At 38.1% G+C, this 21,911-nt stretch overlaps 1 protein-coding gene across 1 annotated transcript; it reads left to right on the forward strand.

Moving 5' to 3' along the window:
- The first annotated feature begins 4,526 nt into the window (after positions 1-4,526).
- CCT4 (chaperonin containing TCP1 subunit 4) lies at positions 4,527-20,265 on the forward strand. Its single transcript, XM_014857452.3, has 14 exons — positions 4,527-5,166; positions 8,079-8,131; positions 11,652-11,741; positions 12,710-12,818; positions 13,440-13,582; positions 14,715-14,836; positions 15,190-15,322; positions 16,350-16,489; positions 17,506-17,602; positions 17,689-17,799; positions 17,900-18,030; positions 18,145-18,379; positions 19,681-19,794; positions 20,051-20,265. The coding sequence occupies exons 1-14, from the start codon at positions 5,040-5,042 to the stop codon at positions 20,063-20,065; spliced, it is 1,620 nt and encodes a 539-aa protein (XP_014712938.1). The 5' UTR covers positions 4,527-5,039; the 3' UTR covers positions 20,066-20,265.
- Positions 20,266-21,911: the final 1,646 nt, after the last annotated feature.

Here is a 21,911-nt window from a genome sequence, read left to right on the forward strand (position 1 = left end):
TTCTTCTGGCTGGTCTAAGAATTAAATTGACATGAGACAGAATAACAGGAGGAAAATCAAGCAAATTTAATAACATACATATATGGGAGAAACCCCGGAAAACGGGGGGGGGGGGGGGGGAGCTGGGGAGGGGGGGGCGGTAGTGATTTGGGACTTTAAAGGGGAGGAAGGAAATTCACATGCAGATGGAAAAGCAAATGTTTGGTAAACAACTCTTGACCATGCCTTGCAAAGACAATGAGAGATGGACAGGGCTTTGATTACATGGGCCTTGCTGGGTTCCACCCTGTCTACCACACCTCGTGTATCTTATACTATAGTTATCTTATGGTATTAGCTCCTTCCTAGAACAGGCCTTCTATCTGAAACTCTTTTAGGCAGTTAGGGGGAAGTCAAAGTTTCTCTCTGAGTCTTTTGTTTTTAAAAATAATCAAGCCAAAGAGACACACTTTGGGGAAGCCAATTCTGATCCCCCACAGTGGCAAATGAACTGGAGAAGCCGGGGAGGCCAAAAGCTACAGTAATCAAATAGATGCTGATGGAGGTCTGATCTAAGGCAGTTGCACATAGGATGGAGAATGTGAGATGGACTCTTGACATAAAGGAGGTAGAATTAGCAGGTTTGGGATGAGGGAGTAGAGGGAAGAGTGAAAGGAATGATTCCTAGGTTTCTGGTTTAGGTGACTGAGTAGATGATGGTTCAGAGCACACAGGAGCTCAGTTTATTTGTGGGCTACCTCTCCACATAGCTTGTGTGTTCTTTTATCCTTCAATGAACTGTGCTAATCAAAATAGCTATCACGGCGAGCATTTGGAATGAAATTGTAACAGAACAAAACTCTCATTCTGCATTTTAAAATATTTTAATTCAAATTCAGACTCAAAGATTTAGAAAATGGGATTGACTTTGGAAACGCTGAAAATATTTGGGGAAACCTAGTCTTAACTTTTGAGTATCCAAGCTTTTTTGTGTGTGTGTGAAGAAGATTGGCCTGAACTAATATCAGTGTCACTTTTCCTCTATTTTCTATGTGGGATGCTGCCACAGCATGGCTTGATGAGTGGTGCGTAGGTCTGCACCTGGGATCTGAACCCGTGAGTCCTGGGCCTCCAAAACAGAGTGCGCAAATTTAACCACTATGCCACCAGGCCTGCCCTCTTTTTTTTTTTTGGCTAAGGAATATAAGCCCTGAGCTAATATCTGCTGCCAATCCTCCTCCTTTTTTGCTTGAGGAAGACCAGCCCTAAGATAACATCTGTGCCAATCTTCCTCTATTTTTGTTTTTATATGTGGGTTGCTGCCACAGCATGGCTGAGGAGTGGTCTAGGTCCACGCCTGGGATCTGAACTCACAAACCTGGACCACCAAAAAAGAGTGCACCAAACTTAACCACTACACCATGGGGCCAGTCCCCCAAGCATCTTTAAAAAAAACTTTTTCTTATGGAAAATTTCAAGAACATACAAAGTAAAAACAACAGTATAACCAGCTCCTGTGTCCCCATCACCAACTTCAACAAATACCAAGACATTGCCTATCTTGTTCCATCTCTACTCTCATCCACTTCTCCCTTTTCTCTCGTTTTGAAAAATTCCAGATATCTTAAGTTTATCTGTAAATATTTCAGTATGATTCTCTAAAAGATAGGCTCTTAAAAAAAATAATACATTATTCCACATAAAAATATAAGACTTTCTTAATAACCAATTATTAAATATCAATCAGTATTCAAATTTGCAATTGTCTCACAAACCTATTTCATTTTTTCAACTGTCTCAATATTTAAGTAGTTGATTAATCAGACAAATACAATTAATGTCTAAGTCTTTTTTAACCTATAGGTTCTGCTTCCATCTTCATTGTTTTTTGTTTTTATTTTCTTGCAATTTACTTGTAGGTCATTTGTCCTAAAGAGTTTTCCATGGTTTAGATTCTATTGATTGTATCCTCATGATATCATTTTTTAAAAATATATTCTTCTACCCTTGTATGTCGAGTGAATCTGTAAAATAGGAGCTAGATCTGGGAACTTGATTAGATTTAAGTTCAATTTGTTTCATCTTCCATTAGGAAGTATCTAATGTCTGCTTGCCTCTCTTCTCATGTTGTGCCCCACCACATCCTAGACCTCCAAAACAGCAATCACTTATTTTGCCCCCAAATTTGCTTTTTTTTGAGGAAGACTTGCCCTGAGCTATCATCTGTTGCCAATCCTCCTTTTTTTTGCTTGAGGAAGATTAGCCCTGAGCTAACGTGTGCCAAGCTTCCTCCTAAATTTGCAATTTTTATAGCTCCTGATAATACTACAATAATTATATGTTAGTTAGTTCCTGTTTTTAGATAGAAAATCTAGTTGTTTACTTACAATAGATCACAAACCTTCTAAGTTAGTCAGCACCTCCTTTGGTTTTTTCCTTCTCCCATTTTCAGACACAGATCTTTTAACTGGCAGGGTTACAAAGTGCTAAAGATGTGAACTAGAAACCTTTCAGGGAAAATTAGGGAAATCAAAATATATTTAAGGAAACAAGCCTTGGCTTCACGTTAATATTGCAACCTAAACTTAAAAAATGAATGATGCAAATAATATGAATTAGGAAAACAGGGCTTAATGATGGTCTCAATAACATAAACTTATGCAGAAGAGAAGAAACATAGATAATACATAACAATAAAAAATAGTCTTTGAAGTGGAGTGGAAACCTGAGAGAAGACAGACACATTCCTGCCTCCTTTTCTAATCCAAACCCACTGCCTGGCTCAGGCCTATTACTGGGGGCTCAGCATGTGGCTGAGTATCCGTCCTAGAGAGGAGAACCCTCACTTGGATGGTTGGTCAAGTATTACCGTTTTATAAAACCTATTTTACAAATCATTAAAGAAATTCTATAAGGCTATTGTTATTGCCGTTTCCATATATGCCATAAGTCTGCTCGGATCTGATAGGATTTTTTTTCAATATTTCTATCCTTCACTAGCAAGAGTGCTTTGTGTATATAAAGTACCCTACAAAAGTTTGTGTGTTTTAATACTTATTGAAATCTCATTCTAATGGAGAATTAATATACACGAAAACCTTTAAGCAATCAAGTTTTAGTATTTACCTACTGCTTAAGCCCAGGAAGAAAAATAATTCCAATTTCAGTTGTAACAGAAAAAGAAAAATATTTATAACTTGAAAACTCTCGGATAAAGCAATTGTCATACCCATGGAGACTGTCCCCAAAAGCCAATAATGGCATCTTCCAAATTCTGCCATCCTCTATGGCTGACAGGTCTACTCCTCACACTGATAAAACTAGTAGAGTTTAATAAGCCTTTAGAGATCATCTAGTTCAATTCTACTATTTTATAATGATGAAAACGAGACCCAGAAAACTTAAATGTCCTGCACAAGATCACATAGCTAATAAGTAGCAGAGGTGGAACTCAAATCAGGATTTTGGACCCCAAAATTAATACTATTTACATCGTTACACACTCGTTTCCATCATACTACATCAGTTGTCTTAACAAATAATTATACAATATTTATGGGCTACTTAAAGTAATCTTGTCCTTTGAAAAGAAGTCTGGCCCAGAGGCTTACGGATGGCAGAGTACATAGGAAGATGCATCTAGTGCTAATATCCTGAATGCTTTAAATATTCCTTACGATCACAGCATTAAGTACTTGGGACAACTGTCCTTGAACCTATTCCAGGCACCTATCACTTTACAGGTACTGAATAATTATTTGTGAACGAATACTGAATGAACCTCACCTGCAAAAACTTCCATATTAAAATATAGTGGTAACAAGAGCCCATCAGTTTAGCTCACGACCTCTGAAGTCACTGCTCTGTACTGGAATACTGCTTCCATCTACTTACTGGTTTACCTCGGGCTTCAGCTCTCTTTGTGCTTCGGTTCTCTTATCTACTAAAAAAAATAATAATGGCAACTATTTCATAGCATTGTCGTGAGAATTAAACGAGATAAAACGTGTAAAGGCTTTAGCACTCCGCCTAGAACGTTAACTGAACTAAACGATCGTTCTTAAAATGCTTAGGTTTCCTAAGAGTCAATGGCTATGTTACGTAGAACAAACTAGTGTAAAATGAGGGAATTGTACTAACTAAACAGGCAGTCCTGATTTGGCAGGTCATCTAGCTCCAAAACTTTTAAGACTCTCTGACATTTAATGAGGGTGTATTTAAATCTCTACTACCTACCCAGTACTGATCAAAGCGAGACAACCAACGCCAGCACTGAAAAGCAAAGGAAAGCAGCGACACCCCCCCTTTTATTTTTGAGGAAGATCAGTCCTAAGCTAAGATCTGCCAATCCTCCTCTTTTTGCCGAGCAAGACTGGCCCTGAGCTAACATCCGTGCCCATTTTCCTCTACTGTTATATGTGGGACGCCTGCCACACCACGGCTTGCCAAGCGGTGCCATGTCCGCACCGGCGATCCTAACCCGGAACCGGGGCCGCCGAGGCGGAAGCGCGCACTTAACCGCTGTGCCATTGGGCGGCCCGCCGACTACCCTTCACAACGAATAAAACTGAATAAAACACAGGTCTACGTGGCCCGGCAAAAACCAGGTCAGCCCCAACCGTTCGGGAGCAATCCGGACAGACAGAACACCTGGTGGACAGTCTAGGTCGACTCTACGGAAGGGACCTCAGGGCCAGGGAGGGAGGAGTGGGAGATGTGGGTGTCCCGACTCCTGCCTTTACAATCGCGGGTTGTCATTTCTGTCTCGCGTGAGTCAGTCCCACCGCGCCCCCGACCCCCAGCGCCCTTGCGCCAACACCGGCTCTGAGTCCCGAGCTCCGCGACGCAGCCGCTTCACCCGGCGCGCAGCGGGCAGCCTGTGACGTCATGCCGGCGCCGCGCCGCCAGGCAGGACCCCTTCTCCACCTCCTCCTCCCGGCGCTGGATCAGTCTTCTGGAAGGTTCGTGAAGGCTGTGGGCGTGTACCGTTACTCCGCGGCCAGCCGGAATCCGCGTCCATCCGTCCTTCCCGAGCCCACGCAGACCCAGCCAAGCTTGCCATGCCCGAGAACGTGGCACCCCGGAGCGGGGCGCCCGCCGGGGGTGCCGGCGGCCGCGGGAAAAGCGCCTATCAGGACCGCGATAAGCCGGCCCAGATCCGCTTCAGCAACATCTCCGCGGCCAAAGGTATCGCCTCCCGGGCCCTCCCCGCGGCCCTGCAGGGTCGAGCTCTGCACTCTCACCCCGGTGTTGGGTGGGCATGGCTCATTTTCTGTTTGTTCAGATGATCCCCCCTTGTCCTTCCATGAAAGAAACTCTGTGAAGGGATCCCTCTTTCTGCTTTCTGCCGGTAATTCCCGACCCCGAGTATGTGGGCCTTTGGACTTGCCCCATTCTGGGGTTTAGACGCCCATCGTTTTTCATTCTGGGTGTGCACCATTCATCACATTTCCGCAGAAAGCAGCCGAGGCGCGCATGCAGCGGTCCCTTGGGGTCTGACACTTAAGAGCTGTCGCTTATGCGCTTATTAGGTCCACAGGTAGAATATTGTTTGCACAATAGTTTCCGGTTTTCTTCTTATAAAAATACCATTTAAATAAGCTTTGCTCGGCACAACTATTGAGACAAATTGGGTAAACTCTGCGCTTAAATTGGGGCGGGGCCCCTTGTACCGTGGTGTGGGGAACCGACTTACCAGACTCGTGCAAGCATGATTACGAAACGTTACGTTGGGCTTTTATGTCCTCTCTGCACGTGCAACCAAACACCAGCAAACCGAGAAACGTGAACAGTTCACTGTTTTTGAAGAACAGTATTTGGTCCTTGGTGGAAATTAAGAACTCAGTGTCGTTCTCTTTACGTTATTTCGTAGCTTTGTGACCTTTAACCTCTAGCCCAGGTTTTCTTACCTATAAAATTGAGGAGGAAAATGTTGGCTTTTTTAAAGAGTTGTGAGGATTAAGAGGAGTCTGGTTGAGATGGAAGAGTCTGGAAGGAAAAGTGAGAAGGACGTAGAGGTCTTGCCCGTTGTGTGTAGTGAGTACAGAGAGTATTTCGCTCCGGTTAGAGAATAAAGTGCATGAAGAAGTGAGATGAGAGTGGAAAGGTAGAACCGGGCCCAGTCTTGAAGGGCCTGGTGTCCTGGAAAGGGTTTGGCATAGCTCGTGCACTACAGATTGTTCTTCAGCATAATGAGACAATAGCTAACCTCTGCAGTTGCTGTGAGGGTTAAATAAGAAAGCCTATAAAGAGCCGCATATGTAAAGTACAGCCTTACAAATATTTGAGGTCATCAGCCCAAGTCACTGAGGGTGTACTGATGATGCTGAAAGAAGTAGGTACACTGGAGGAAGGATGATGGAAGAAAAGAGAATAGGTTCTCATTGGGGCCTAATGAGTTGGAGAGGTTTGAGTGACCAGGTGGGTAGATTTAGAAGTCATTTTATGTACCTGGAAATAAAATTTGATAGATAGTTGTCAGGGAGTACAGTTGAAGCTTAAATTTACGTTAGGTGTTAGATAAATTCTGGGGCCATCCGGAAGGTCAAAAGAGCTATATAATGTGGTAGATTTTCAACAAACAAGGAAGATAGAAAGTAGGTGGTTTACTTTAGTAAGCTTTGAAACAGCAGCGCACAGTGAATTGAAACTGGACAAGGGAGCTATGCATATAGGAAGGAAAGACCACCTAAATTATCTGTGAACTTGACCCTTTATTCTAAGTGAGGAGAGCTGTTTGAGCAAAGGGGCACAACTAGTCTTTCCAAGTCAGACAAAACCCCACAAATTGAGAAAAGCTGCTGCCTGTTGCATCTTTAGTTTGAGGAGCCTGGTGCCCGCCCGCCCTGCTGTTACCAAAAAGATAATCCCGTTGGTTGATGCTGTGAAAACCACACACAAAAGGAGTGGTAGCTCTAGTACTACTCAGTGTGAGTCCTCCACACGATATGTTAAACTTCAGAGATGTAAGCGTTGTAAAATCTTTTTTGAATACCGTGTATCTTTCTAGAGTCTTCACATAGATGAATAATAACGCATTCTAAAGTGAATTAGTCTGCACGTAGGATCATGGCCATGCAGGTCAACTAAAATTGCCTGAAAGGGTAAAATTGACGATAGTTACGAACAGCAGCCCCAAATTATGAAATAATTAAGTAGAAAATAATTTTTAAATTATACCAACTATTTCCTTTTAAGTTAAGATTGTGTCTTATTCTTCACACGGTATGGGAGGAAGTATGTGGTAGTTGTGGAGTACACAAAAATGATGAGGGCACAGTCTCAGGCCTGCGTATATGGGGTGAGGTGGTATGTGAGAAAGGGGAGGATTTAATCGTTTGTCCTGGACTTGTCAAAGAAAAGGGGATCAAGTACTGTTTGTCAATTCCACTTTCTCTAGGAAAATAACTGGATTAGTAAAACAAATATTCTTTCTCATGGACAAATAAGTAACTTTCGAATGGTGGACTCTATGTTCAGAGATGTTTCATAACACACTAATTATGACTAAAAGCTGTGATTTTTAGTTTTGGCTTTTTAGTTAAGGTTTAGGGTTTTGTTTTGGTTTTGTTTTTTTGTGGGGTTTTGGGTTTTCTGGGGTCAAAGGTATTTTTTTTACTTGAGTCATCCATATACTAGCTTCACATTAGAGAACAGAAGTCTTTGCTCTCAGAAATTGCTCTATAGTCAGAGGAGAGAGAAGGAAACAAGTAAGTGAATTATATAGTATGTTAGGAGGTCTGCTTGTTTTAAGGAATGGAGGAAAAAAATAGTCTTCAACCAACACATAACTAGATTGTATCCTTTTGATATTTAAAGGAAGATTAGGTAAGTCCCCAAAATTTATTCTGCCATAGGCAGAGGACAAAGTACTATGTATAGTGATTTTAACAACAGAAAATGAAGTGTCATACAATTAAAGGAGTAAAATAATTATTCTGTTTCTAGTTGATTTTGATTAGACGATGTATTTTCTTTAGTGGACACAGTGAACTGTTGTACACCATATCCTAATAAGGACACAGTAATTATTTGAGAAGAGAAATGCTTTGTGCTCTAAAGAGTCTTGATTTCTTTTTTTTTCTCCCTTCTGTTTACAGCTGTTGCTGATGCTATTAGAACAAGCCTTGGACCAAAAGGAATGGATAAAATGGTAATCATACATTACTTAATGAGTGCTGCTGTCCATACTGCAAGATCTCAATCAAGGGTCAAGATGTGCTGTTTAAAAAGTAAAATGTGGGGCTGGCCTGGTGGCTTAGAGGTTAAGTTCATGCACTCTGCTTTGGCAGCCTGGGGTTCACTGGTTTGGATCCCAGGTGCAGACCAGGACACTGCTTATCAAGCCATGCTGTGGTAGGCATCCCACATGTAAAGTAGAGGAAGATGGGCACAGATGTTAGCTCAGGGCCAGTCTTCCTCACCACAGTGAGGAGGATTGGCAGTGGATGTTTTAGAGTTCAGAAGAAGGATAGTTCATAATAGTTTACATCATTGTGAAATTTCAGTTGTACCGTATTTCTTGTCCATCACCATATACGTGCTCCTCTTCACCCCCTGTGCCTGCCCCTGCAACCACTGAACTTCTGTCTTTGTCCAGGTGTTTGTTTATATTCCACGTATGAGTGAAATCATATGGTCTTTGTCCTTCTCAGTCTGCCTTAGTTTGCTTAGCGTAATACTTTGCAGGTCCATCCATGTTGTTGCAAATGGCATGATTTTGTCTTTTTTTATGATTGAGTAATATTCCGTTGTGTGTGTGTGTATGTGTATATATACGTATATGTATATATACCACATCTTTATCCAACCATCAGTCGATGGGCACTTGGTTTGCTTCCATGTCTTGGCTATTGTGAATAGTGCTGCAATGATGATAGAGGTACATATGTTACTTTGGATTGTTGATTTCAAGTTGGTTGGGTAGATACCCAGTAGTGGGATCGCTGGGTCATATGGTATTTCTATTTTTAGTTTTTTGAGGAATCTCCATACTGTTTTTCATAGTGGCTGCACCAGTTTGCATTTCCACCAGCAGTGAATGAAGGTTCCCTTTTCTCCACACCCTCTCCAGCATTTGTTATTTTTAGTCTCAGTGATTATAGCCATTTTAACGGGTGTTAGGTGGTATCTAAGTGTAGTTTTGATTTACATTTCCCTGATGATTAGTGATGTTGAACATCTTTTCATGTACTTATTGGCCATCTGTATATCTTCTTTGGAAAAGTGTTCATGTTCTCTGCCCATTTTTTGATCTGGCTGGGTTTTTTTTGTTGTTCACTTGTGTGAGTTCCTCATAAGTTATGGAGATTAACCTCTTGTCGGATATATGATTTGCAAATATTTTCTCCCAATTGGTGGGTTGTCTTTTTGTTTTGATCTAGTTTCTTTTGCCTTGTGGAAGCTCTTTAGTCTGATGAAGTCCCACTTATTTATTTTTTCGTTTCCCTTATCTGAGAAGACATGGTATTTGAAAAGATTCTTTTAAGTTTGATGTTGGAGTGTACTACCTATATTATCTTGCAGGAGGTTTATGGTTTCAGGACTTATCTTCAAGTCTTTGATCTATTTTGAGTTTATTTTTGTGTATGGCATGAGATAATGGTTTACTTTCATTCTTTTACAAGTGGTTATCCAGATTTCCCAACACCATTTATTGAAGAGACTATCTTTTCTCCGTTGTGTGTTCTTGGCACCTCTGTTGAAGATTAGCTGTTGGTAGATAGGTGGTTTTATTTCTGGGCTTTCAGTTCTGTTCCACTGATCTTTGTGCCTGTGTTTGTGCTGTTTTTCAGTGCTTTTTAAACAATGAAAGTGCATACACAGAAGTAGTTACCTACTATGTAGCTAGATGGAAAGTATAGTAAGGCTAGGTGTCAGGGCTTGAGTTCAGTGTTCTTTATTTTTATTTTTATTTTTTTTTTGGAGGAAGATTAGCCCTGAGCTAACAGCCACCGCCAATCCCCCTCCTTTTTGGCTAAGGAAGATTGGCCCTGAGCGAACATCCATGCACGTCTTCCCCTACTTTATATGTGGGATGCCTGCCACAGCATGGCTTGATAAGTGTTGTGTATGTCCGCACCTGGCATCTGAACTGGTGAACCCTGGGCCAGTGAAACAGTGTGTGAACTTAACTGCTGTGCCACCAGGCCAGCCCTCAGTGTTCCTTATTCATGTAACTCTGTGACCTAACTCTGTGGGATTTCAGCTGTGCTAGCTTGGTTGACTGGCAGCATAAAATAGATGCATTCTGGGGCCCGCCCCATGGCCGAGTGGTTGGGTTTGCGTGCTCAGCTTCGGCAGCCCAGGGTTTCGCCCATTCGGATCCTGGGTGTGGACATGGCACCACTCATCAAGCCATGCTGAGGCGGTGTCCCATGTGCCACAACTGGAAGGACCCACAACTAAAAATACACAACTGTGCTGGGGGGCTTTGGGAAGAAAAAGGAAAAATAAAATCTTTAAAAAAAACCCGAAAAACAGATACATTCCAGTAACTTTTGAGTAACATACCCTCAAATTCACTGCTAGCTAACATTCAAAATGAGAGATAAAGGAAACAGTATGGAGGATTGTCTGGATGATACACAGATCATTATTCCCTCTGGATATTTTAAAATCTGTTCCTGCTAGTCATGCTGTTGCCCTCTGTTGAGAATACTAAGGAACAAGATATTATGTTGACTGTAAGAAGAATTGTGTTCACCACATTCATGTACTGTCTTTTTGGGGATCCATGGTATTGTTTCTTATTGTTAATAAGAAACCAGGAATGATGATTTTTTTTTTTTTTTAAGATTTTATTTTTCCTTCTTTTCCCAAAGCCCCCCGGTACATAGTTGTATATTTTAATTGTGGGTCCTTCAGGTTGTGGCGTGTGAGATGCTACCTCAGCATGGCCCAGTGAGTGATGCTAGGTCCACGCCCAGGATCCGAACCAGCGAAACCCTGAGCTGCCGAAGCAGAGTGCGCAAACTATCCACTCAGCCGTGGGGCCGGCCCAATGATTCTTTATAGTATGTGTTTTAGTCTCTCTTAGTGTCTAGATTTCTTCACTTTTAAGTACCCTGGAACAAAGCCAAGTATTTCACTTGTAAAGCTGGACTATTACTACATATTTTTAAATCATTATACAGCCATGTGTCACTTAACGGCAGGGATACATTCTGAGAAATGCATCATTAGGCAATTTCATCATTGTGCAAACATCATAGAGTGTACTTACACAAATCTAGATGGTGTAGCCTTACAGTAAATACATAAACCAGTAACAGTCATTTATTATTTAGTATTATGTACTGTACCTAATTGTGCTATACTTTTATGTGACTGGCAGGACAGTAGGTTTGGTTAAACCAGCAGCACTACAAACAGGTTAGTAATGTGTTGCGTTACATTATGACTGCTATAATGTCACTATGTGACATTATAATCTTATGGGACCACCATGTCATATGCTGTCCATCATTGACCAAAACATTATTATGCAGCACCTGACTATACTAACTAAGGTAAGGGAAGATAATTTGAAATTAAGCACTATGCAAATATGAATTAACTTCTCTACTAAGAAATATTAAAGTTATTAGAACTAATTAGGGTGTCACATTAATGCTGGGTAAAGAAAACAAAGTTTTTGAAATATAACTAACTTAATAAAACAAACTTACCAGATTCAAGATGGAAAAGGTGATGTGACCATTACAAATGATGGTGCTACCATTCTGAAACAAATGCAAGTATTACATCCAGCAGCCAGAATGGTAAGTATAATTTTTAGGTGAGGTTTTTTTTTTTTAAGTGTATTGTTTGATATTTGGTAAACAGTTAAATTTGTTTTATTTGGTCACATGATGTCATGTAAGCGTGGTGAAGATGTTTTCTTTCTGTGATAGGCACAATTTTAGAATACATTGTGTGCTTAACATAATGCTCTTCAGTTCAAGGTCATAATAAAACAGGAATCAGCTTGTCCTGTCCCTAGGAATGTGCCATACAGTTGAGGAAGGAGGAGATAAGAATATGAAATGGTACAAATTGTTTGTTCAATGAATGTTAGGTAGAAGAGTGCAAAATAATTTTAATTGTGTGCAAAATAAATCGTGTGTCTAAACTTGCACTGATGTTTGTAAAAACACAATTAGCAATTTAAGGATCATGATGATGAATCTAGTGTCAAGTGAGAAGTCACCGTATCAGCAAAAGCTAATTCCTTAGAAAGAAATTTTTATCCTTTAAAAAGTCCCTTTTAGTTATGTAGAGATGACTGAGAATGAATCAGATTGTGCTTATACTGGGTCACTTCACATAAACTTGGTAAAGGACTCCAGCTGGCACTCTGCTCTCATCTGGAATGCCGCATTTCATAGCTTCCGTATCTACAGGGTACCCATGGTATGACATCATTCATGCTTTCTGACAGGAACTTTTAAGTAGCTGGGAAGAAAAAATTTACAACCCACAGTCTGAACTGGAAATCATAGCTTCATATAGAGGAAGTATATAAGCAGAATTTTATGTGCCACAAATACGTGTCATTATTTTTCAACAAAACCCAAGATGGACAACAAATAGAAGTCAAAAATTATGTTGATCTTACAGTGTTGATAATCATTATAGTGTTGATAATCAAATTGTGAAACTGATGTGAAGCCATTGATATTATATTTCATTGATGGTAATGGGTTCTCAAATTTTTCATTGAGCAACTTGGCATGTTCTGTTCACTTAGCTGGTGGAGTTGTCTAAGGCTCAAGATATAGAAGCAGGAGATGGCACCACATCGGTGGTCATCATTGCTGGCTCTCTCTTAGATTCGTGTACCAAGCTTCTTCAGAAAGGTAGGTAGGACATGCTTTATAATTGAACAAAGGCAAAAAGTTAAATAATAAGAGATTTAAGATTTAATTTGGAATAGGTAATCTTTTTATTAGGGATTTTTAGTTTTAAATTTTGCGATATTTACCATGAATTAGAAATTTTTTCTTTTTGCATCTGTTTTTTTGCCAGGCTTCTTTTTGAATGGAACTTGATAAAACTTTGCTTTTCAAAACTGAATGGTGATGGTGTTACTAATGTTAGGCTCTAGATGAGAACAGTGACTTGAGAGAGAAGTATGAGTTCTTGCTTTGGTAAATAGTGCTTAATCATAGTAGCGACTCTCCAGTCACATATTCTACTTACTATGTACATTTGTGATGTTTTGAAAAGTATAAAGTTGGTTTCAGTCTTAAGTATCACATGAATATGTAATTGATGTGTTCCAAATTAAGTGGAAATTATTAGCAGTTCATGTTATTGAAACCCTTATATTTATAACTGATGCCTAAGTTAATTTCTAGTTAAGAATAATTAAAAATTTATGACTGCTTTGAAATTTTTATGCATAGAAAACTTTCAAGTCATGTCAAATATGTAGTTTATTTGTTATAATTAAATAACTAGACTTTCACAAATGGCAGGGATTCATCCAACCATCATTTCTGAGTCATTCCAGAAGGCTTTGGAAAAGGGTATTGAAATATTGACTGATATGTCTCGACCTGTGGAACTGAGTGACAGAGAAACTTTGTTAAATAGTGCGGCCACTTCATTGAACTCAAAGGTGAGAATGGCACTAAGAGATCATTGTAAAATTACACCTTAAGGTTCATTAAGAACTGCAGCTCTCATGCTGTGATTTTTGATGCCATACAGTTCATCCCTGTTAAACCTGAAGAGTGCCTAGGGTAACTAAAGTAATGTGTATAACTGAATTAGTTCAAGCAAAATTTGCTCCTTAAAGGTTTTCAGATAAGTTATAGTATCCCTCTTTTACAGATGGGAAAATAGGTCCAGTGAAGTTAAATAACTTATCCAAGACCTACCAGTAAGAGGTGGAACTGAGACTTGGACCCAAGACAGGGCTGCCCATCTATGATCTGTCTTTTAACTAATTGTCTATGCTGCTTTTCTTAGTTATCAAACTTAAAGCAGTGACTTTCTTTTAAGTTACTTGGGAACTCATGTCACCTTCTGTTTTCCATCATATCCTGTGTCACGCAGCCCCCCCCCATTCTTTTTCATCAGCATTATGTTGATACATTCATTTTCTTTGAATGTTAAGAGGAGAACTAGATAGTCTTACTGATACTAAGTGATATTGTTTAATGTCCCCAGAACTGATGTAGACAAAATAGCATAATGGCTACAAGCATTGGTTATAGAGTCTCTGTTGCTGAGGTTCAGTGCTGGCTCCATCATTTAACTAAGCTGTGTGACTCTGTTTCAGATTCTTCATCTGAAGATTGAATGAGTATATGAACATAAAGTGCTAAGACCACTGCCTGGCATGTAATAAGTGCTTAATAAATGTTGGCCATTAGCTATTTTTTCAGCCCTCTCAATATTCAGGGTGCACATAATATAACATGCAGTCACAAATTCATTTTAGACAGGAAACCTCCATAAAATTAATTTGTTTTTTTGGATTTCCTATAGAATTATTAGCAATCTAGACAGTCCCAACTACTATATTAATAAAAGAGGAAAACAATACATGTTTTATTTTGTGTCCTTGGTGACTGACCTGAGTGGAAAAGACAGTTTATATGGAATGTTTTCTCATATGTCCCCATTCCCTGCCCCACCCAAAAAAAGTCATTAAGATTACTTCTTGAATATCTTTGTCATTAAAGAACTAGGACTTTTTCTGTTGTGGAGCTGACTTTATTATTATTTTTTTTTAATAATTGTAGGTTGTCTCTCAGTATTCAAGTCTCCTTTCTCCAATGAGTGTAAATGCAGTGATGAAAGTGATTGACCCAGCCACAGCTACTAGTGTAGATCTTAGAGATATTAAAATAGTTAAGAAACTTGGGTAAGCATCTCTAATTATAACTTTAATAAAAATTAATTTTTAAAGTAAACATAAGCTGTTGCCAAAAATAAATAAATAAGTTAAATGAAAAATACCTAGACGAAAGTCACAAAGCTCTCTTTTCTTTTTGGTTTTGTTTTCATGAGAACTTGTATTGATGTGGGAATCTCAAGAATTTGTTTCTGTTCCCTTATAATGGCAGTGCAGTGGTGTGATCAAAGAGTTTCAGGAAAGGGACACTAATAAATGTGTGTGTGTCTGAAGCACATTTTATTAGACTGATGATTTTTAATCTGTTAACCTCAAAGATTTGCACCCCCTCTTAACTATCCCCTTGTTTTCTTTTTTCTTAGTGGGACAATTGATGATTGTGAGTTGGTAGAAGGGCTGGTTCTCACTCAAAAGGTGGCAAATTCTGGCATAACCAGAGTTGAAAAGGCTAAGATTGGGCTTATTCAGTTTTGCTTATCTGCTCCCAAAACAGATGTAAGTAGAGCCAAATGAAATTGGTTCCTTGTTTATGTGTTTAACTTTCTAATAACTCAGACTTTTGTTCATTATTATAAAAATAGAAGAAGCTGATACTAGTGATAAAAAAGCATATATCTCAAAAGAATTAGTAAAATTAAGACAAAAGTAGAAGTTGTTGAATGACAAACATAACAAATCTATAGCCTAAATTGGCTATTCATTGAAATTGAGCTTTGACTTACTTCACGGGTGAAGATAAGTAACAGTAGGGATATGTATGAAATAATAAAAATAGGTTATGTAAAAGTTATAATTTAAGTGAATTTCCAAATTCTTTCTGGCCTTCTGAGAACAGAAACTTTCACCCATCCTCAGTAGTGGGCAGATCCTTGGTCCTACATTTGCAGAAATGGAACGTTAAACCAGTTTATTATCCGTACTCTTCAGAAGTTTTTTATTTAAGATATTTTCGTATCTATTAGTCTTAAGTGCCATTCCCTAAAAGAGGTGGCTGATCTTGTCACCTCACATTTGCTCTCTTTTTACATTGTGTTGGCATATAGGTTTCCTGTTTAGTTGTTTGTTTCCCAAATTTTAACCCGTACAAAAATTAATGTTGTTTTATCAGTCTTTGATACAAACAAGATTTGTCCATGGTACCTCCTTTGAGCATACCACTTTTTGTAACAAGTCATAGAGTAAAAGAGATGCAACTCAAATTATTTCAGTAATACATATATTTATATGAAGAGAATTATCATATTCAGGAAATGGGATAATCATCTTTCATTTTTTGATTACCAAAGATGTACTTGTAAATAATATGAATAAGACAGAAGGATGTATAGATGAAAATAAAAACTCTGAGTTAAGTTTGGTGCATATTCATCTCTCTAGACCTTTTCTATGCATGTCTATATAATTTGCTTGGTATGAATTTGGTTGAATTTATACTACACATAATATTTCGTTAAAAATCTTTTACTTTTTTGCTTAAAAACTCTTAGAATGCAAATTATTAATATGTTCTTTTTCTAAACAGATGGATAACCAAATAGTAGTTTCAGACTACGTGCAGATGGACCGAGTGCTGCGAGAGGAGAGAGCCTATATTCTAAATTTAGTGAAGCAAATTAAAAAAACAGGATGTAATGTCCTTCTCATCCAGAAGTCTATTCTAAGGTATGGGGCTATTTATTTTGTTCACTTCCTAATGATAATTGGTTTTGCATCCCCTCTAGCATTTTTTTAGGAAACATTTGAGGTGGGTAAACCACTAGAAATCCAGAATGAATCTGCATTTTGGGGCATTGTTGTATTCTGATAAATCCTCTAAAGTGAGTTCTCATCCCATTGTGGTAATTTAAATGTGGGACATATAATCTTTCTAGATCAAGATTCTAAATATCAAGTAAAAAGCTAAGCTTGGTCTAAAATGGGCTAGCTAAAAGAGGCATCTGTTTAAAGGTCCATGTAATTGCTTGCCTTGAAATTTTAGAAGTTCTTTTTGGGGAAATGCTGGATAGTCTGTGAATTGAAAGAATTCTCCAAAGTTTGAATTGATTCTTTCCCCCTCCGCTCCCCAATGTTTTCTTATAATAGGTAGACACATTCCCATGTACTCAATATATTATGTTATGCCAAAAAGTTCTGTGGATGCTCATTTTATATAGAAACCTTGATGAAGAGTTGAAATACCTGGCTCTAATCCCAAGTCATGTAATAGGTAGTAACCTTGAGTAAATTGCTCTCAAAACTGTTTGCTTATCTGTAAAAGGATAGTGATATTCACCCTTCCAGTATCAGAGTTGTCAAGAGGATCATTCCAGGTAATTTCTGGGAAAGTGTAAATTTGTGGAGTCTTGAATTAATCATACTTAATCCTAAATTCATGAATTATCAATAAAGTTTTAATTATCAGAGATGTACTCATTTAGTATTAAGAAAAATGACGATTACCTCGTGTTTTCCAAATACTGTCGTTGGGGTACATTTTAACCTACCCATTGGAAATTGTAGTTAAGATTTTGAGCTTATAAATTTGGTAAACTACTATGTAAAGCATCTTCCTTCACAAATAATTTGAGTCATTGGCCATTTAAACAACGGTAAAATAATGAAATCCTTAAAAGGTGGCCGAACAGCAAAATGGGTTTTTTTAACCAAGCAGTGACATAATCGCTGATTTTGTGTTTTAGAGATGCTCTTAGTGATCTTGCATTACATTTCCTGAACAAAATGAAGATTATGGTGGTTAAGGATATTGAAAGAGAAGACATTGAATTCATTTGTAAGGTAAAATATTCTTCACATCTGTTTGTATGAAAATGTCCAGTAATCAGATATTGCCTCAATTTGTGGATTTGCCATTTTTTCCCCAGACAATTGGAACCAAACCAGTTGCTCACATTGACCAGTTCACTGCTGACATGCTAGGATCAGCCGAGTTAGCTGAGGAGGTCAATTTAAATGGTTCTGGCAAACTGCTCAAGGTAACAGTATTATAATTAAGCTTTTATTTGCTGGGGGTTTGGCTTGTTTGTTTATTTTAGTCCTTATTTCAAATACCTGATTTGGAGTTGTTTACTAAAGATTACAGGCTGTACAAGCCCTGGAAAAACAGTTACAATTGTGGTTCGTGGTTCCAACAAGTTGGTGATTGAAGAAGCTGAGCGCTCTATTCATGATGCCCTATGTGTTATTCGCTGTTTAGTGAAGAAGAGGTAATATAAATTACTAAGTAACATTTTGAACATTAAAATTTCTGTATTTTGACTATTTTAAGGTATAAATTTCCTTTGGATAAAATAAGCTAAAAATGTATTTGTGAATTTCAGAGCTCTTATTGCAGGAGGTGGTGCTCCAGAAATAGAGTTGGCCCTCCGGTTAACTGAGTATTCACGAACATTGAGTGGTATGGAATCCTACTGTGTTCGAGCTTTTGCAGATGCTATGGAGGTCATTCCATCTACACTGGCTGAAAATGCTGGCCTGAATCCCATTTCTACAGTGACAGAACTAAGAAACCGTCATGCCCAAGGAGAAAAAACTACAGGCATTAATGTCCGAAAGGTAATAATTTAATTTTTAATTATTGCAGAAAATGTTGATTAATATAAAAAATATTAAAAGCTTCATAATCATCTGCTGAATGAAAATAAGTAGAATAACGCTGGATTTAAATGAGAACTGCAGATTGATTAATGTATACCATTGAGTGAGAATAAAGATGATGCCTTAAGAAGTCTTATTTTTCATTAATTCTGTCACTTACTGACTGAGTTTTAGCAAGTTATTTAATTTGTGCTTTGGTTTCCTCAGTTGTAAAAACAGGGACAATTAGTAGATTCCTTATAGGCCTGTTGTAAGGCTTAAATGTGTTACTAATTAGAAAGCTCTTACAAAGATGCCTGGTGTATAATAAACACTAACTATGTAAATATTAACCATTGTTACTGTTGTGAGCACCAGTTTAGTATGGTTCTGTAGGGTAAACACAGAACAGTAATAATTTCCCCTTTTGTATTAGTGTTTAATTAATGTCTCCTTTTACTGAGAAGACAAATAGTACATAATAGAAAAAAACTCTGAAAATCCAAGATGGTAATTTTTGAATGGTACAGAATTCCAGAGGAGGGACTACCTGATTAGGGAAAGCTTTATGAACATACAACTTTGGTTGGTAGGGGATGAGGACATTTCATATGTGTAAGCAATGGGTTAGAGGTGAGAGGGACCAGGAAGTTACTCGTTTTGTCCAAAGCAGAGGTTATATGGTGGTGATATAGTGGACTTTAAGGTTGGAAAGATCAGATAAAAGCTAGAATGTTTTTTTAATTCCAGTGTAGTTTGGGGCCACTAAAGTTCTTTTTAACCAGGAGGCTAAGATGATGAGTATATTAAGGAGGGAAGACTGGAGATGGGGTTGCCTGTTATGGCCATCAGCAGTAATCCTGGGATAAAAATGATTAGGATAGTGGCAGTAAGAGTTTAAAAATGGCAAGTGAGAGAGGTAAATGCAGGTTAGGACAGACTTGGTCGTAGTCAGAATTTAGGATTCAGAGATGATTTGAGCATAAAGATGTTATAACTTAGAATTACTAGAATCATCTACCTAACTTTTGCCAGGATACTTTTGAATAAAAGATACTTAGAAGGAGTTGTTTTTGAGTCAGGCTCTGGGGAATCCAGCATCAATTCAGTTTTTCCAAATTTTAGTTGAAATACAACCTATGATGGGGAGAGAGAGAATCTTACTCTTGACTAGACCTAGGGAAAACTAGTTTAGAAGAGGGCTTAAGACATACTGGTGACAGTGTAGTTGGTGACTTGTATAATTACAAACACTAAGAGCAACTTGTGCTGATTTGCAGGGTGGTATTTCCAACATTTTGGAGGAACTAGTTGTCCAGCCTCTTTTGGTTTCAGTCAGTGCACTGACTTTAGCAACTGAAACTGTCCGAAGCATCTTGAAAATTGATGATGTAGTAAGTATATATAAATTGTGTATTTTCCTGCAGGGTCAAAAAGGTGTATTTTTTGAAGAGGTGTTTTTTGGTTTGTTCGTTTTTAGGGTGGGCAGTAAATGTTAGTTTACTAGTCATCAAGGTGATAACAGTTCATGCTTCTATAATCTTTTCTCATCTGTAAAATTAGGGGAGATTTGGATAATTGCCTTAAACATCTTCCATCCTTAAAATGCTGTCATTACAAGTTTTGAAACTTAAGTTTTTCTCTTGTCAGGTAAACACTCGGTAATCTGGATAACACTGGCTGACTGGCACCATCATGGCCACTAATAGTGCAGCTGGAGTGGAAGGTCGCCTTGGTGTTCCTTGTTGTTTGGAAGATTGTTTCCTCTATGAATTCTTGGGGCCTGGTCTTCCAGTTGGCATTTGCTTGAAATTGTATTGACAGCAATTTATGAAAATATTAAATATTTGATTTGAAAAGGTGAATTTGTTGTTCCTCCCAGCCTTTTATTATTTCTGATACTCTTGAAAAACCTATATAAGAAAGGGAAAAAAATGACTTTATATTTACATGTTGACTTCCATGGGCTTAATCCTGAGTACTTTAAGTGGTGTTTGTTTTTTAAATGGAAGCATGGAGAGAAGCAAAAAATGGCCCAATATGCTTATCACTCTGATAATCCCCATTTATATAAAAAATCAAAGTACTATAAATGCTATTTGAAAAGTTAACAGTACACAAAGAAAGTGAAAAATGAAAGGCTCCCACCATCCTATCATCCTAATCCCCTTCTCCAAGAGTAACCACTGTTGTGTTAATTGGGATTCTTTCTCCAAATAAAAGTGTATGTATATACATAGCAAATCTTACGTATACAAAAGGGATTCTTAACTAGTAAGTCCTGTTTCCGTGGTTTTAAACATCTTTATTACCTCTGTCCTGATCCAGGCATCTCTTGTCATGAATAGTGTAACATCTAATTAGTCGCTGCTGTCACTTTAGCCACCTTTCAATCAATTCTGCACACACTATAGCCAGTGACCTTTTTTAACTTGTAAGGCACTCCCCTTTATAAAAGCTTTCATGGCTTCTGATTGCCTTTGGATAAAGGCCAGACCTTTAAAGGGACCACAAATTGGGCCTGTGTTATCTGGCATCACTCCCACCATCTCCAATCTTGTGTATTTCACAAGGCATGTTAATGAAAGCAACTGGGATTCTCATTTGTGGAGAAAGAATTTTAGCCAACTAGTGTGAAAGCTTCTTTTGTATCTGACAGTTAACTAAAATAACTAATTTGGTAAATGGTAAGTCTTCATATGTATAGATGACTTTCTGGATAGTCTGGAATTTAATAATTCAATAATTCTCATTTTAATGGATATTAGGAGCATGCTATAAAATACACTTTTTCTAGCTACCATAAAACAATGAAATGTGTATTTTAAAAACTTTTAGTCAAAATACTTCTCTAGTCCATAATTATTTATATTGGTACTTTTATGAGTTACTCAGCACAAGTTTCTGTGTATCTTGGGCGATACCTGTATACCTAAATAAACAAGTGGTTTATATAACAAAATTTTTTTTTTTTTAAGATTTTATTTTTCCTTTTTCTCCCCAAAGCTCCCTGGTACATAGTTGCGTATTTTCAACTGTGGGCCCTTCTAGTTGTGGCATGTGGGACACTGTAGCTATACTAATATCAGACAAAATAGCATTTAATGAAAAAAAGTTACAAGAAACAAAGGAGGACATTATATATTAATAAACTATACAGCAGGTAGGTAGAACAAACATTTATGCACCTGACAGAACATGAAAATGTGAAGCAAAAACTGACAATTGAAGGGAAAAATAGTTCTCCAACAATAATAGTTGGAGACTTCAATACCCTGCTCACAATAATGGATAGAACAACCAGAGAGAAGACAGTAAGGAAATAGAGGACTTCGTAAACCAACTAGATCTAGCAGATATATGCAGAACACCATTTCACAATAATAGCACACAAATTCTCAAGTGCACATGGAATATTTTCCAGGATACACCCATATGTTAAGCCACAAATTAAGTCCCAGGAGATTTTTAAAAGGTAGATAGCATATAAAATATCTTCATTGACTATAAT

The sequence above is a fragment of the Equus asinus genome, chromosome 6 (genome assembly GCF_041296235.1).
Source record: "Equus asinus isolate D_3611 breed Donkey chromosome 6, EquAss-T2T_v2, whole genome shotgun sequence".
NCBI classification, from domain to species: Eukaryota; Metazoa; Chordata; class Mammalia; order Perissodactyla; family Equidae; genus Equus; species Equus asinus.

Excerpts from the sequence above, each read along its gene's own strand:
- CCT4 (XM_014857452.3), top strand. The coding sequence starts at position 5,040 with ATGCCCGAGAACGTGGCACCCCGGAGCGGGGCGCCCGCCGGGGGTGCC. Across the intron at positions 14,837-15,189 it reads AAAATAGTTAAGAAACTTGG|TGGGACAATTGATGATTGTG; the intron begins GTAAGCATCTCT and ends CTTTTTTCTTAG. Across the intron at positions 18,031-18,144 it reads CGCTGTTTAGTGAAGAAGAG|AGCTCTTATTGCAGGAGGTG; the intron begins GTAATATAAATT and ends TGTGAATTTCAG.